General features: G+C 39.3%; 2 protein-coding genes and 1 long non-coding RNA gene across 3 annotated transcripts; all 3 read right to left on the bottom strand.

The window, feature by feature from the left end:
* Nucleotides 1–3359: 3359 nt before the first annotated feature.
* LOC130960444 (uncharacterized) lies at nt 3360–4138 on the bottom strand. Its single transcript, XR_009079103.1, has 3 exons — nt 4074–4138; nt 3876–3947; nt 3360–3543 (listed from the first exon to the last, which is right to left on the bottom strand). It is a non-coding gene; the product is annotated as an uncharacterized LOC130960444 (long non-coding RNA).
* A 363-nt stretch (nt 4139–4501) lies between these two features.
* Nucleotides 4502–6481, bottom strand: LOC130962162 (uncharacterized). The gene is made up of 3 exons (XM_057888278.1): nt 6024–6481; nt 5041–5172; nt 4502–4943 (listed from the first exon to the last, which is right to left on the bottom strand). Exons 1-3 carry the CDS (start codon nt 6093–6095, stop codon nt 4740–4742), a joined length of 408 nt encoding a protein of 135 aa, XP_057744261.1. The 5' UTR covers nt 6096–6481; the 3' UTR covers nt 4502–4739.
* A 7086-nt stretch (nt 6482–13567) lies between these two features.
* LOC130962929 (serine/threonine-protein phosphatase 7 long form homolog) lies at nt 13568–16163 on the bottom strand. Its single transcript, XM_057889085.1, has 4 exons — nt 16095–16163; nt 15049–15791; nt 14876–14963; nt 13568–14791 (listed from the first exon to the last, which is right to left on the bottom strand). Exons 1-4 carry the CDS (start codon nt 16161–16163, stop codon nt 13568–13570), a joined length of 2124 nt encoding a protein of 707 aa, XP_057745068.1.
* Between the last annotated feature and the right edge of the window lie 202 nt (nt 16164–16365).

Consider the following 16365-nt stretch of genomic DNA (forward strand, 5'->3'; position numbering starts at 1 on the left):
ACCTAACCCTCTATTAGATTTCAACTTCATATAACTTTTGATCCGGAGCTCCGATTGACGAGCCATCAGCGGCCACGCATTCATCTCAGAATCCTCTACAAAGCCCACTAATCAATTTGGTAAGAAATTTGCTTTAATCTTACCCAAATATTTCCTCTTCAGTTTCAAATTTAAGGGGATTTTGGTATTAAGGATTTTGTGATTTTGGTATCTTAGGACTGAATTAGCTTGCGGGTTTTGTTGGATTTAGCTCACTTGGGCTATGGACAAGATAAGCTTCCTTAATTTCTTTGTGAAATGTTGAGTCAGAGGATTCTATATTGATTATAGTGAATATTATGATGTTAGATTGAAATTGGTTGTGGATTGGAGTCAATTTGAGAAATTAGAAGCTAGAGAATTAGCTTTGGAGGCTGGGTATCGTTGGTGAGGGGGCTGGAGTTGTGGAGCTTGTGGTTCGAAAACGCTTGAGGTGTTCCGAGTTATCGAGAAATCGGCCAAGGTATGGTTTTGGTTTCTCGTATATAATATGTAATGTGTCGTGAAAACTTAGGCTAATTGACCCATAGGATAAGTTGAATTAATTGTTGGTTGTTGAATTAAATTGTTGATTTCGATTGAATATGAATTTTGGTAACTAATGTTGTAGTGAGAATGTATTGATACATGATTATTTTAATGATGAATGATAAGGATGATGAGAATGATATATATATATATATATATATATATATATATATATATATATATATATATATATATATATATATATATATATATGTATATATATGTAATGAATTATTGATGATCTTGTTGGGTTATGTTAGCTGTGAAAGAAACCCTAGATAACTGAGCAAAGGTTGGAAATGTGACTTTGGGAAGGGATATAAGTTCAAATGTGAGTTATGGCATGTAAAGTTGTTGAAAAGGTCCAAGGCAGAATTTTCTGTATAGTTGATAGTGGAATAAACCAGTTTCTGGGAGCAGACCAAGCCCTATTTTTGAATGAAACTATTTTTTATGAAACTTTAATGTGTTATGAGTGTTTCATAAAAAATTCAGAATTTATTAATGAGTGATTTGGAGGAAATGAATTTTTAAAGATTGATGCTTTCTGCAGGAAATTCTGTTTCTCTACTGCAGAAGCACCAACTTCCAATCCACTGAATTTACAATTCTAATGAGTATTTGGGCTGAAACTAAAGGCAGTCTCAAGCTTTAAGTGTCTAAAAGTTTTAGCTTAAATTTTGTGTCAAAACTCTTTTTAACCAATTAGTTATGTTGCAAAGAGTAAGGATAGCTCGTTGGATTTTGAAAACAGAATTCTAAAAGACAGGGCTATATTCCTAGGCTCATAATGTTTTCTTGTGACATGGTAATAATCTGAAATTTAGTTTTCTGGAAATATGAAAAAGTCTTGTTTAAGTACATGAATTTTGAAAGGCAATGGGTGAAAACTGGAATTTTAGTGAATTTAACAAATTTACTGCTCACAGATATTTTTCTGCAATGATAGCAGAATTTTAAAAGATTTGTACAAGTTACAATTATGGTCGGAATGCTCCAGAACCAAGTTTTATTCTCTAAATCCGTGATTTTATAATAACTAAAGGGATTAAAGAGAGTATAATGACCAATTAAGAATGTTTATCTGGTAAATTGTTAAGGGAAGTTTGAACGTTGTTAAAGCTGAGGGAACCCGTAAGGGTGGTTTTAGTGCTATTTTAGAGGAGATTATGTTCGAATTTCTATAAATATTCAGGGACTTAGTTAAATAAAAATGTGTAAGTTGTCCCCAAGAAGGTTTAAGGTTAATGGGTGATGCGGAGGTATGTATAATTAGACAGTGGTGCGGAGGTATGTATAGTTAGGCGATGATGCGGAGGTATGTTTTATAGTGTTAATGATGCGGAGGCATGATAAAGAGAAAGTAAATGAGAAACCATGTATGAAAGAGATAATTGAAACGAATAAGTAAATTATGAAAAGTGTATGTTGAGTGGGCCTTGTGCCAAACTGCTAATGCGAAAGTGCCTGCCTAACGGATAGCTTGAGATTGCTAATGCAGGAATGTTTGCCTAACTAATAGCATTGTTCCTTACTGTGACATACATTAAAATGTTATTATGATGAGGCCTAACTGACACGGGTAACCGTGATGCCATGGTGTCTAATTGACACAGTAAAGGGACCATATTCAGGGTTCACTCCGGGTAACGTCGGGTTGCGGGTAGACAACCGATGCATGAGCTCATGGCCTGCGCTAGGAAAGACATGCACCATGTGCATTTGTATATTTTGTTTGAGCATGCATTGTCTTGGCTTGCTTAATTGTTTATTCACGTTAATTGCTAATTGCCTACTTGTTATATATGCTTTCTGTATGTGTTTGACTTGTTTGTTTTTTCTGTCTATGCAATTTTATCGGAGTTGGAGAAACAGAGGAAAGGCGAAGAGATTGAAGGTTTTTATTAGATATTGACCAAGTTTAGAACCTTACGGCGTTCTAGGATTGGCCTTGGCTTTCTTGAGACCTTGCTTATTATATATGTGGGCACCTTAACCATACTGAGAACCTCCGGTTCTCATCCAATACAATATTGTTGTTTTTCAGATGCAGGTTGAGAAGCACCACTCTGTATTCTGGAGACACTGACGAAGCGAAGAACTCTTGGGATTCAGGGCCGTATCTTGGTTTATATTTATGAATGTATATAGATTCTCCACCTTGTATTTTATGTTTGTCCCTCTTAGAGGTCGACTCGAAGAAACAGGTTGCATTTTTTGCTTTGGGTCATTTTGGGATATATATATATATATATATACTTGTATGTTCTGGCCGATTTATCTTTGCAAACTGAGCTGGAAGCTTTGTTAATTATACCTTTGACACTCCCTTTTTATTATTCATACACAAATATCTTACGTTTCTTCGTACGCAAGTTTTCATTTACGTGAGTATTACGAATTTTGTTTTAAACTTTCCTTCAAAGCCTCCTAGATATAAAATATTTTCGACTATAGTATATATATATATATATATATATATATATATATATATATATATATATATATATATTTTTTTTTTTTTTTTTTTTTTTTTAGAGGTCGTAACACCTCACCACCTTAGTTTTATGACTTAAGCATAAGACTTTGTGTGGTAGGATGTTACAAATCTTCTGTAGGTGATATGTTATGTACAAGTTGCTTGGTAAAAATACACATAATCATGAGACATAACTCAAGTACCAGATCATCAAGAGAGCATATATAGTAACTTAATTAGCTTCTCCCCTTAATTATCTCTTGTAATCAATTGATAATAGTGGATAATAATGAGGATTCTATACAGCCTCAAGAATTAGAAAAATGCTTAAAAGATGTGCAAGTCTTAAGAATAATAAGAATTCAAAAGCAGATAAAAGTTCCTTTAAAGTTCACCTGTATAATGACATCAGAATCCTAATTGCATGGGCGCTTTACATCCATTGATGGTTTGCATTCAATCATATTGTCCTCAACCTGAATTGCTCTACCTTTTGCCTGAGTTACCAAATGTTAATCAGTACCAATGTCCAGCTTCATATATTGAGAAAATAACTTGAAACCAACAAAATATTGTGGCATAAATATAAGTGCAGCTGTTTAAAATTTTAAGTTATAGAGAATAGATAAAAATGGGAGGAAAAATGGAAAAGAAGCTCTGTATCGGAATAAGGAGATGATTTTCAAACCATTGACCCAATATTCCTCTTTATGTTAATAATGCACTAGTGCAGAATGTGTAGTACAACACAAGACACCTCATACATTGCTCCTATCACCTGGATAACCTTAAAATTCTAACAGTGGCCAAGTAATTATCACAAGCATACCAATTCAAATTCGAATGAAGGGAAAAGAGCACTCCCAGACACAACTTCATCAATTTGCTGACTCATGGCTTCCTGAAATATGTTCTAGTCAGAAAAAATGTACAAAAGCAACTAAAATGCCATAAAAAATGTTGCAGAATTAGTTGAGGCACACATGAACTACATATCAAAATGCATAATACACTGACCAGTACCAACCTTAGACTTAGAGGAGTGCTTGGAACATTTCTTCTTGAGTGAAGCGGAGGATTTCTTCCTCATTTTAAGCAACTTGCAAAATCACGTTTTCAAAAACAAGAGAGGAAAAACAACAGAGAAAAAAGAAGAAGTTGTTAAATAGGCAAAAGAGGAATTGATGGAACAAATAATTGAAGGGAGAAAGCAAAAGGGTAAAAGAAACCTTTTTACGGATGTGTGAATTCAATTAGCACTATTACCCTTTTTCCTTTGAAACCTTTTTCGCTGCTCAAACCTATTTATACCATTAAAGCCATTCCTTTGATTGAGATCAACTAACTCTCTGCCATAGACTAGGAAGAGTGAACAAGTAACTCATTTTTCCTTTTTTTAGCTTTAACAAAAGCAAAATATAAAGCAAAATAAGTGCATAACTGTATAAACCCAATTTAGACTTATGAGACAAATTCAGATGCTTGACATTCAGAATCTGGATAGTTTTGAAGAAGAAAGAAAAAAGGATACAGTCAAGATAAGCAAAAAAATTATACATGCAAAATGTGGAAGAAAAAGGACAAAATTTTCCTGTCTACTCTTTCCTCCTTCTAATTTTTGCCTTTTAATAGCTTTATTCTCTTGGGCCAAATGGGGAGTCCCAACAGTGCTGGTTTTCATGGATGATGACTGTTACTCTGCTTTTCTACTAGTGCCTATCATTTTAGCTGTCTCTTGCTTCTTGGAGGTGGTGGTTGTCAATCTTTTTTGCAATGTTGGTTTGGGAGTGCAAGCATATTTTCCTACTTCAGCAGACCCATCTCCAGATGATGAAATCCCTAAGCATGAGCTCTCTCCTTTGCAAACATCTTCACTTCTTTTCGTATAAACAAGAACCTGATATCCATTGATCATAATTGTTATATGAAAACTTAAGTCAATAATGAGGGAACAAATTTTCCAAAAGGCATGGTCAGATTGCAGCAATAATTACCACATGAGAAGTAGTTGTGTTGTTTTCTTCTTTGACTTCACTGCAAGGTGAATCATCTTCCTTTATTTCAGTAGTCATGCTCTGTGGCTGTTTAATTGTTTCCTGAAAAGTCTCCTCAACATTTTCGGATGTCTAGTAAAACAATTTATGATCAGTGATGATAATTCAATCAAATTTTAAGCACAACATTATATCATCAATGTAGAAGTAAGAGTACCATGTCTATTTTGTCAGCTTCATTAAAATCACACAAGGTAAGTACAGTGATAGATCTACCAACCTTGATTTTTGGAATGAATGTTGCAATAATTTGATGAACCAAGTAAAGATCAATCACGTAAGGATTTCATACAATAAACATCAATTAGAAAACAAACTAAACAACAGTTTGAACTTTTTATCCCGATAGCCATCCATTTAACCTTTCTGTAGAGAGAACAATATGTAACGTTTAAAGAGGATAAACCCCCGCAACCTAAAAGGTGTTGGTGCAAAAAGAATTGAAATGCCTATTAGGCGAATTATCTAACATTTACTTGAAGAATTTGCAGAATAGCAGCCACAGGAGAAACCACTGATAAGATATCAGCAAGGATTTTCACTACGATGCAAGACAAACAAGACAATTTGACACAAAAAAGCGAATTATTCGGATCACTAGTATCAATCATAAAGGAAACCTAACTTCTCTTTTTCATTTCAACAAATCCCTCTATACAAAAGAAAGCAATCAATAAGTGATTACCACAATTTCTTGGCAGAATGACCAAAATAAAATCATCAAATATATTTCCAAAAATCTACGCAATAAACCCTAAAATTCATGTTGAAACTATCAAATAAGAGATTCGAGCCCATTGAAAACACACAATTCTTTAACATAACATTCACGCAAAACAAGCCTTGCTTCGATCCTATGTGTTACCTTAAACCCTAAAATCCTAATTCTTCACCCAATGACAAATTAAAGAAATGAAACTTACGTGAAGGTGCGTAGGAGAGTGCAGTATCGAACCATAGCTGAGCCTTACGCTCGTCCTTCTTGGTTTCCCCATTGATGAAATCAAAGAACCTCAGCACCAAGAATTCATAGGTCTCATTAATCATGGTCATGGTGGAGCTGCTGCCACCACAGAGTTTAAATAAAAAATGAAAGAAACCTCAAGGGTTGAGCGCCGAGTGAGAGATAGGCAGTGATAGACAGCGCCGATTGAGGGAGGACACGCCGACAGAGCAGCACCGACGGGGCAGCACCGATGGAAGGTTACAAGAGAAGGTGCGAGGTTGCGAATCTGAGTAGGAGGCTTGCGTTGAGGGTGCAAGCGTTCTCATAGCACAGTGATGAAGATGAAGGGCTGGGAGAGAGCACACCGGGGTGGCGAGGGTCCTCATCGGCAGTGAAAGGTCTGCAGCTAGGTGGAGAGGGCTGAGTAGGGTGTGCTCGACGGGTGGGTGATGATGAAGGGTTATCACTTAGAGGGTTTAGTCTTAAAGTGTTTAACTCTAGAAAAAATTGAAGGCTTTGGAAAAAAAATTGGGGGAACTCTTTCGGTACGCTTTTTTGGGGTAACCAATTAATTAGAGAATATCGCCACGCTTTTAAAATGTGACCATATAAAAACTAACTAGCCACGTTTTAAAAGCGTGCCTGTTTTCTTCTATGGTCACGTTTTCAAGCGTGGCAAAAAAAGTGTTGCTAAATCAGTAATCAATCGACACCCTCACAAAAGCGTGCATGTTTCCCTCTATGGCCACACTTTTGAAGCGTGGCAAAAAAATGTGGCCAAATCACTTATCAGTTGTCACCCTTATAAAAGCGTGCCCATTAACCAATTTTGGCCACGCTTTTAAAGCATGGCAAGAAAAAAGTGTACCGATAGGCCTTTTTTCTTGTAGTGTTGAGTTTCGATTTCTTACCAATAAAGCTTAGATAGAAACGAAGAGCTCAACAAGTGTTTTGCGTGAACTCAAACGGCTCGTCAATTGGAGCTCTATAGCTCAAGTTATAAGCAAAAGAGTGAGAAAGTGAATAGTAACTTCTTCTCTCGTCTCCGTTCTCTATCTTAACACCTCCCTTCTTGCTTGTGGGTGAAAATGAGCTGAATTGCTCATTAATAAAGTATATATATGTTGGGCCTTGGGCTCTGTTTGGACCCGGTCCAACCCGTTGGCATTTTTGGTCTGTTTGGCCTACTTTGAGCCAAAACCTTTAAGATTAGCGTCCAGTTTTCGATTCTAAATTATTTTTTTCCTTTCAAAATAATAAATTCAATTTTTAAAATCTTATTTTTCTCAAAACAGGGTACCAGAAACACTAAAGCCGGTACTGCTGGCTTAAGCATGAGCACACATTTTTACAAAAATTTTTCACAAAAGATACATTTTCCGGCTCAGAAAAATTTATTGAAATGAAATTTTACTTTTATATTTTAAAAAGAGCATTTTTATATTTTTAAACCTATTTCAGGAAATTAGATTATTATTTTATTAAAGCGATTTTATGTGAAAACTCCGGTTCTTACAAACTGAGCTTTGTTGGCTTGTTATGAGTTTATTTAGAGAGATTTGTGAAGAGGTCTTTGTGGTGTGTTGAGATTGGCACGTGTTTATTTTGACTCTAGCTTGATTCCGAGTGTATAGGTCTTTTAAATCAACTTGTGACAAATGGATCATAGCCTCCAGGCTTGACCTGTGGGATTGTTTAGCTATAAACAAGTTGAGCTTTTGATCTATAACTCAGAATCAGGATAGTAAGAGCCCCCAAGCTTAACTTATTCTGTGTTAAAAAATGATAGTCACAAATTTGGTGTAAGTGAATAGTAAAGTAAAAGAAATTTGAGAATGAATAGGAATAATGGTTAAATAATGAGGATAAGCCCCCAAGTTTAATCTGATGCATGGAGAATAAAATATTTCGTTGAAAAAGGTTCTTGGTATGCATCGGTTTGATTTTGACTGATTTCGACTTATAGATGCAAATTTGTTTGGAGTTATTATTCAGACATATAAGTGTCGGGTCGTTTTGATTCAATTAGACTTTATAGATGAAAATATGATTGGATTTGTTTCGACGCATAATTGTCGGATTGTTTGGATTTAGTTTTGTTGGAAACTGTTTGTGCTTTGATGAACTGGTACCCAACATTGTTAGGTGAACTCATTTGCTTTATATATGTGTTGCTTTTGCTTCGATATGTCTATAAATTTACTGCAGATGATGTTTGAGTAAAGTGAGGTTAATAGAGGTAGCATGATTTGCATGATAATTGTTTTGTATGCCAGTTGATGCTTTGGAATAGTTTGATAAAAAAAAAGTGTTTTTGACTTATAAGGAGTAGAAATATTGATGAGAAAAAGAGGTAAAATTATACAAGATAGGCTGAGTGATATGTGTTGCTCTTGAAATTATAAGATTGAATAGGTATGACTAGTAGTAATCAGTAAGGACCATTGTTGATAGGTCAAATGAATATCATTGGTTTTTGTTGGGTTGTTTGGAAAATTAGTGAACCGATGTAATAGACAGGTTTGGGATTGGGCATAGCATATTTGGAGTTGTACCAACTTATAGATCGGTGTGCTTGAAATTATTCTGACTCATAGGTGTCGGGTTGTTTGAAATGAGTCCGACTTATAGATGTCTGTTTGTTTGAATTGATAGATAGCTTAGTAGCTTGTACGTTTGAAAACCGAAGTATAGCTTGATTTTGATTAGTTGATTAAGCCACAGATATTTGTTTGTGGATAGTATCTTCAGACAATAAAGGACTAAAAGTTGTGATTTGCTTGAAAACCAAATTATAATTCAGTAAGGATAGCTGAATTTGAATAATGGATTTGGTTATCCTTTTAGATAAGTTTGAGCGATTGACTCAATGTCAATGGATTTGTAATTTGCTTTTGGAATTTGACCATCCGAATTGTAAGTTTATTTTGGTATGAAAAGAATGGGTGATATATAACTTGGTAACGTGCTTTATGGCGGAGTATATCTCGGTCGGAGATTTGTATATGATTCTGAAGATTCGTGGCGGAGCGGTTTTATGTTTATCGTGTATGAGATGACTTATAGATCAATTAGAAATAATGAAAATGATAGAAAAAATTGAAAAAAAAAAGAAAGAGTAAAGATATTTCATAATGAAGAAATAAAACATCACTATATTGTCGTCTTATAAGCGAAGTCGTGATACACTTGTTAGGCTAGTCTTTGTATATTGATTTTGGTGTCAAGTGGTTGTTGGAAAGTGCAAATTGTCCAAGTTATAATCTGCATGGCGGTACTGTTGCTGCAGTTGTTTTAGTGAGATTATCTATAGCACTGTCTGACGGTTTTTTTATTGGCGTGATTGTATTATCCTGTATATAAGACTTCGACGCAGAAATGTATAATAGAAAAATAATAGTACCAGATATACTTAAAGAAGATCAATCAACAATGAAATACAGATTGATAATATACAACTAAATATAGTTGTATATTAAGGTAAAATGGTTCAAGTATATAGGTTAGTGTATACCTTATAAGAGGCTATGTCGTATTGAAAATTAAAATAAAAGAATATATAAGTGGTTATTTGCCTCTCAATTGTCATTCAATTTAATTTTTGGATTTTTTTTCTTATTGTATTGTAAATTCATGTTTTGAATTCGTTGGTTAAAACTATAATTGGATCTCTTTATTACGGGAGCAAAATAATTGAAGAAAATGAAAGAAAAAAACTTGAATAAAGTAGCATGAATTAAATATTGAGCAATCAAAGTGTGGTTTCAAAAGAGAAATAATAATTATAGCAATGGCAATGTAAACAAGAACGAGAAAAATTTTTTATAAGTTGGCTTAGATTCATTTATAATTCAACTCTTGGTTAAATATCAGAAATACAAAAAATCAATTTATTTGATCAAATACTTGCATAGTTGTGCTAATTCTGTCATGTCCCGAACCAAGCCATGACTGGCGCTTAAGGGACAAGTCCCTCAGCAAGCCAAACAACCAAGTTTTCAGAAAAATGGACAGAATCTCCTCTGTTTCTAGGACCTTACCAACATAAATATTAACTCCCTGTATCAATAATAAACATCCATTTCCAAAGACAACAACAACAACATATTCCAACTATATCCACAACCACACACATATATATATATATATATATATATATATATATATATATATATAGGGCAATTTTCCAAAATAAAATGATTGGATGAAAGCTTTACCAAATTACAACATTTGGAATTTGGTTACCATTTTGCGTTGAATCCATTTATATAGAAACCGTGGGAGCCAACCACGGATTCTAAATGCACATAAACCGTGGGAGGCAGCAGGGTTTTATGAGTTGGAAATGCACAATGTAAACCGTGGTAGGCAGCCACGGTTTACACTTTATAAATGAAAAGCAGAAACCGCTGGTGGTAGCCACGGTTTATGAAGAAGAAAAATCATAAACCGTGGCTGACAACCACGGTTTATGAAGGGCATTCAAATGATCATAAAACCCTGTAACCTACCACGGTTTATATATAATGAAAATCTATATATATTTGAGTGAGAATGTAGTTGCTGAGGAGATCATTATCACAATGTCAAGTGAGGGAGAGAGTGTTCTTGTGTTAGTGCACTGCTCTGGAAAAATTAAAAAAAGCAAAAAATATGGTGTGAAGTTCACTGATAGAGAACCGTTGAGTGTATTTGTTAGTTCGTCAAACAGTTTGTCAGATTTGAAGAGCACCATCTTGCAGAAGCTTGGAGTTTTTGGGAGCAAGGTTGTGAAGAAGATCTTCTACAAGATTCCCATTGCTGTAGTTTCTAGCGGTGTGATGTATGATACATTCGTGTTAGGGGCTGACGAAGATATTAGGGTTCTATTTCATTGCGTGAGGAGTTTTCCTGAGGTCAGAATACACGAGTTGTATGCGAAGTTGGAGGTAACTCTGGATAGTTCTGGGGCATCGGCTCCTGTTCATAGCTCGACTGCCGCTGGCGGTGCGTCTTGCTCGGCGCCAGCAAACCGGTTTTCTGTTCCGCAGGTTGCCTCTCCTTCTTTTGCGGCTGATCTGGTACCAGCGGTTGCAGTTCCAACTGCACGCTCCCCTAATGAAGGGGTCCTGCAACAGGCATTTCTGGGGGAATCAGGTCGTGCCACAGATGATGAACATCAAGAATTCGGGGTACCTGATCGAGTAGAGAATGCAATGCGGGACGATGACTCTGATGAGGAGCCTGTAAATATATTTGGGGACAGCGACGATGACACCGGTGCCAATCCACAAGCACAACAAGGTCCTTCAAGTTCCGGCACACAGCATTACCCTCCACACTTCTCGACGTTAAACTTGGAGGCTCTGGGTGAACATACGGCCGGAGTTGCTACAGTAGGTGGTTCGTCAACCGAATTTCAGATTGGGCAATCTTTCCAGAGTAAAGAAGAAGCTGTTCTTAGTGTGAAGGACTACAGCATCCGTCGAGGTGTTGAGTACCGAGTGATGGAATCGGACCATTTGAAGTATCATGGAAGGTGCAAGGATTTCGGCAAAAGTTGTAGTTGGATGATTCGGATTTCGCTCCGTGCACGGAAGGGAACTTGGGAGGTTAGGAGGTACAACGGTCCGCACACTTGCTTAGCAACATCTGTTTCCAGTGATCACCGTCAGCTTGATTACCACGTTATCTGTGCGAGGATTTTTCCGTTGGTTAGTGCGGATGCTGCAGTACCGATCAAGGTCTTGCAACAAGCGACTGAAGCTGATTACGGCTTCAAGCCCAGTTACCGGAAGGTTTGGAAAGCAAAACAGAAGGCAGTTGCACAAATATATGGAGACTGGGAAGAGTCTTATGCCGAATTGCCACGTTGGATGCTAGGCGTGGAGTTGACGATGCCCGGGACAGTTACTGTGTTGCAGACGTCTCCTGTTATAGTTGGGGACCAGATTGATGAGTCAACAGTGTACTTTCACCATCTGTTCTGGACATTTCCACCTTGCGTTGAGGCCTTCCAACATTGCAAGCCGCTTGTGAGTATTGATGGTACCCACTTGTACGGCAAATATGGAGGCACCTTACTGCTGGCGATTGCACAGGATGGGAACTCAAACATCCTCCCCATAGCATTCGCCCTTGTGGAGGGAGAAAATGCCGAGTCATGGGCATTTTTCTTGTCCAACTTGAGAAGGCACGTGACTCCACAGGAGGGTCTCCTTGTTATCTCGGATAGGCATAACGGTATCAAGTCTGCACTAGAGGATCCCGTGAATGGTTGGCTGCCCCCACGTGCTTATCGGGCGTACTGTATCCGCCATGTGGCAGCAAATTTCAGCCTTTCTTTCAAAGGTAAAGATGCGAGAAGAATGCTGGTTAATGCTGCGTACGCAAAAACTGAGGTGGAGTTCTATTACTGGTTCGACATCATGCGTACAGAGAATCCGGCAATGTGTGATTGGGCGAACCGGATGGAGTATGAGAAGTGGACGCAACACCAGGATAGCGGTAGACGGTTCGGGCACATGACAACAAACATCAGTGAATGTGTGAACTCCGTCTTGAAGGGAACTCGCAACCTCCCGGTCACGTCGTTGGTTAAGTCCACATACGGAAGGCTTGCTGAGCTATTCGTTATCCGGGGACAAACAGCGGAGGCGCAACTTGGAGCTGGACAAGAGTTTTGTCAGGCATTGGTCAAGGGTATTGAAAGGAACATAAGGGAGTCAAGGTGCTTCACCGTCACGTTGTACGACAGGCACCAGTCGGAGTACACGGTTGCTGAGACTACACCGACTGGAAACTTCTCCTTGGGTAGCTACAGGGTCTCGCTGAAGGATCACACATGTGATTGTGGGTACTTTCAGGCCCTCCATTATCCATGCTGTCACGCCATTGCTTGTTGCGCCCACTCCCGGCTTAATTGGGCAGCATATGTGCATGAGGTGTATCGTATGAGTGAGGTGTTCAAAGTTTACAGTAACGGGTTTGTTCCGCCCATACCAGAAGGGCTATGGCCACCATATGCCGGGCCTACTATCATTCCTGATCCTAACATGAGGCGAGCCAGGGAAGGTCGGCCGAAGGCCACTAGGATCCGTGGTCCCATGGATCGATCTGCTGAGAACCAGCCCAAGCGCTGTGGGCTCTGTCGACAGCCAGGTCACACGCGGCGGAACTGTGGCCAGCGAAGAGATACTGCTGGCGGGGATCATTAGGTTGTATTATTTAGGTTCATGCTGGGTTATCAATGTATGTTTAATTTCAGTTTTATAAGTAGCATTGTTGTTATTCATATGTTTATGTATCGTCCTGTAAGAATATTTGTTTCTTGACTTGGTATATTAAGAAAGCCTAATTTAGTGTTAATGTCGTTGTATTTGTTTGGACAAATAAAATAGAAACGACTAGATCATTAATCATACTTAATACCAGGATACATCAATTTAAGATACAACACCAGAAAGCATAACAAATGTTTAAACATTAATCCAAGTACATAACGAAAGAAAGGACATAGACAAAAGGGAAATACATAGCTAACTAATCAGAGTCCTCGATCGTGTCACTGTCGTCATCCTGCAACTGACCAATAAGGTGACCTCCAGTGCCACGTAAAGGAGCACGACGAGCCCTCCGTGGTCTCTCATCCACCTGTGGCACCTGTGCCTGTGGCGGAACTACGCTGAAAGCCGAAGCTGGGGTACCTCCCAACGCGAACCATGGCTCCAATGGTGAAGGCGCAGGCTCGTTCAGGTCAACCGGCAAACCTGGCTGTACATCCTGAACATGTGGCTGGTGCTCGGCAAACTGTGAATGTCCCTCATCCATCTGTGGCCTATAATGAGTGCCATCATCCTCTCCCAAGATGTCTGCTATATCTCTGAAAAACTCTGACTGACTCACAGGATCATCAATATCCATACCGACGGCCGCCGTAGTAAAGTCGGCGAACATCTGAGAAGAACCCCCCACCTCAAACATCTGAGAAGAACCCCCCACCTCGTACGTACCCTGATCCATCCCTGTGCCCACACCACCAATGTCCTCACCAACAGCATCCTGACCACTGTGATACTCTCCAGATGGTCCTCTACCACGGGCACGTCCACCACCATCCCGCTGACCATGTCGTCTGGCCCTACGTCTCGGAACACGATGATCAACATCACCTCCCTGACCACCAACACCCTGACCCTCATCTAACTGGTCGGCCAGCCATCGCCACTCTCGATCCGTAGCACGTGTGCCGATACGCCTACGCCTGTCCACGCGGCGGTTGTCCGGTCTGTCGACAACCTGCACCATAGGAGGTGCCTGCGATGACCCTCTATGGTGAGCCTCCTCAGTCAACACAATAGGCCTGGGATCCTGAAATGCAACCTCTGGGGATAGAAATCGGTGCGCCACACGACACCACCAGTCCAGGTACTCAGCTGATGGCCCAGGATCAGCAACTCGGTCAACGGGTAAAACTGAGGCATGCCGATCCTGCCAATGCTCATGCCACTCCCGATAATATGAGGGGAACCACCTATCTCCACCCCTGCCGTCCTTCGCATGAAGCCAGTCTATGTTAAGAGCCAAACGAGGGAGATGCTGAACCCCGCCGAACTGAGGCATAACCCTATCCACCTGGTGCCACTCAATCGCAGCAAAATAAATGAGACTCGTAACTGCCGTCCATAGCCTGCGGTGCTGGTCTAGTAGTATCTCTGGATGAACAATAGCTGCGACATCCGGAGTGGAATAGGGCTCCCACACGATCTACATCACGTAATGAAACTTTACGTAAAACAAATTCTATAACAGGCAAAACATAACTGAATGAACTACAAGTAAATTACTCACATCATGCACACGCAATCTATCCAAAGAGAGGCGTGCAGCCACCACTCGCTGATCTACTGCGTCGTTCCTCGGTAGATACTGAGCCCACCTACAAGTTCAAATAAAAGAATGTCATAACATCTAATGGGACATGTAAATGAACAATTTCAAACTCTAGCATCATATTTCTTTACCTGGATGCAAGTGGAAACCCGAATCTGTTGAAATCACTTGGCCTCAGACAAGGAAATCTCCAGAAGATCCAAGACTGTAGAAGCTGAAGTGGCCCAGCCAAGTTGACAACATTTTTGTTTGTTCCACGACAAAGACATCTGTACAACCACGCCAGCGCGGCCGAGCCCCAGCTATATCTACCCAAGTCATCCAACGATGCCACATATGGCAACCAGCGAAGGTGGACACGGTTGGCGTTCTTGTCCGCAAACAGCTGAGATGACAACAGCATCATAATATAGGCCCTCGCGTATATACGCACGATGTCCTCAGTAGCATCTGCTGGCAAAACCCGAAACCGCTCATGGAACCATGTGTAGCACACTGTCATCTGCTTCACTTTATTCTGCGGAGGTAACTCCCCAAACAGCTCACGGAACCACACCCATGCCGGTCTTCCATTTTCCATGAAATTCTCAAACTCACTAAGGCACCCACTCACAGGCTCACCATCAATCGGTAAACCCAGCTGATAGGCCACGTCCTCCAAGGTGACCGTACACTCCCCAAAGGGCATGTGAAATGTGTGGGTCTCAGGACGCCACCTCTCAATGAATGCGCTAAGTAGAGGCTCATCAACCCAGAACCACTGACTGTTCAGCCTAGCCAAGTGATATAAGCCCGCCGTCTCTAGATACGGTATGATACGCTCGTGTAAAGGCATATTCTGTTGTCTTCTCACACCACTAATAACCCTAGCAGGCTGTAAAAAGAAAGATAGCGAACTCTCAACAGACAACAACAGCAACAATTTACAGTAATATCAATAAAAAACCCTAAGCATAACAACAATAGAGAAAATAACACTAACAATATTACTAACACGTAAACCACAAAAATTATTTCTGCCAACAATATAAATTACAAATTCAATAAATATAAAATACTCACTATCATGATAACAGCAAAAAATTCTATTATAACTGTTAAAATATTAATTTAACATTTACCATTAACGATAAGAGCATTAAACAAAAAATAATAATAAAAAGCCGGTTTAACCAACCTCTTGGTCGATAAATCCAGCCACATGCGCAATGCGGTTTAACCGGTACAGCCGGTCTTCTTCTTCCATCGGTTCACCCATAAACCGGTTCAACTTCTCAAACCAGCAACTTAACAAAAAAATTTTTTTTTCCTCTCTCACCCACCAACCTTCCCCTCACTCACAAAACTCACAAATGATCCGCCCTCACCAGCCACGGCTTCGCTATTTATACTACTCACTCATAAACCGTGGCTGCCTCTAAGGGTTTATGTTTGAAACCATTTACTCA

Source organism: Arachis stenosperma, chromosome 2 (genome assembly GCF_014773155.1).
Source record: "Arachis stenosperma cultivar V10309 chromosome 2, arast.V10309.gnm1.PFL2, whole genome shotgun sequence".
In the NCBI taxonomy this organism is placed as follows: Eukaryota; Viridiplantae; Streptophyta; class Magnoliopsida; order Fabales; family Fabaceae; genus Arachis; species Arachis stenosperma.

Bases quoted from the DNA above. Each gene is read 5' to 3' on its own strand.
- LOC130962162 (XM_057888278.1), bottom strand. From the start codon at position 6,095: ATGGGGAAACCAAGAAGGACGAGCGTAAGGCTCAGCTATGGTTCGATA. The intron at 5,173-6,023 runs GTAAGTTTCATT...TTGTTTTACTAG, and splicing joins ACTCTCCTACGCACCTTCAC to ACATCCGAAAATGTTGAGGA. The intron at 4,944-5,040 runs GTAATTATTGCT...AATGGATATCAG, and splicing joins ACACAACTACTTCTCATGTG to GTTCTTGTTTATACGAAAAG.
- LOC130962929 (XM_057889085.1), bottom strand. From the start codon at position 16,163: ATGGAAGAAGAAGACCGGCTGTACCGGTTAAACCGCATTGCGCATGTG. The intron at 15,792-16,094 runs GTTGGTTAAACC...TTCTTTTTACAG, and splicing joins CTGGATTTATCGACCAAGAG to CCTGCTAGGGTTATTAGTGG. The intron at 14,964-15,048 runs GTAAAGAAATAT...TTGAACTTGTAG, and splicing joins GGGTTTCCACTTGCATCCAG to GTGGGCTCAGTATCTACCGA.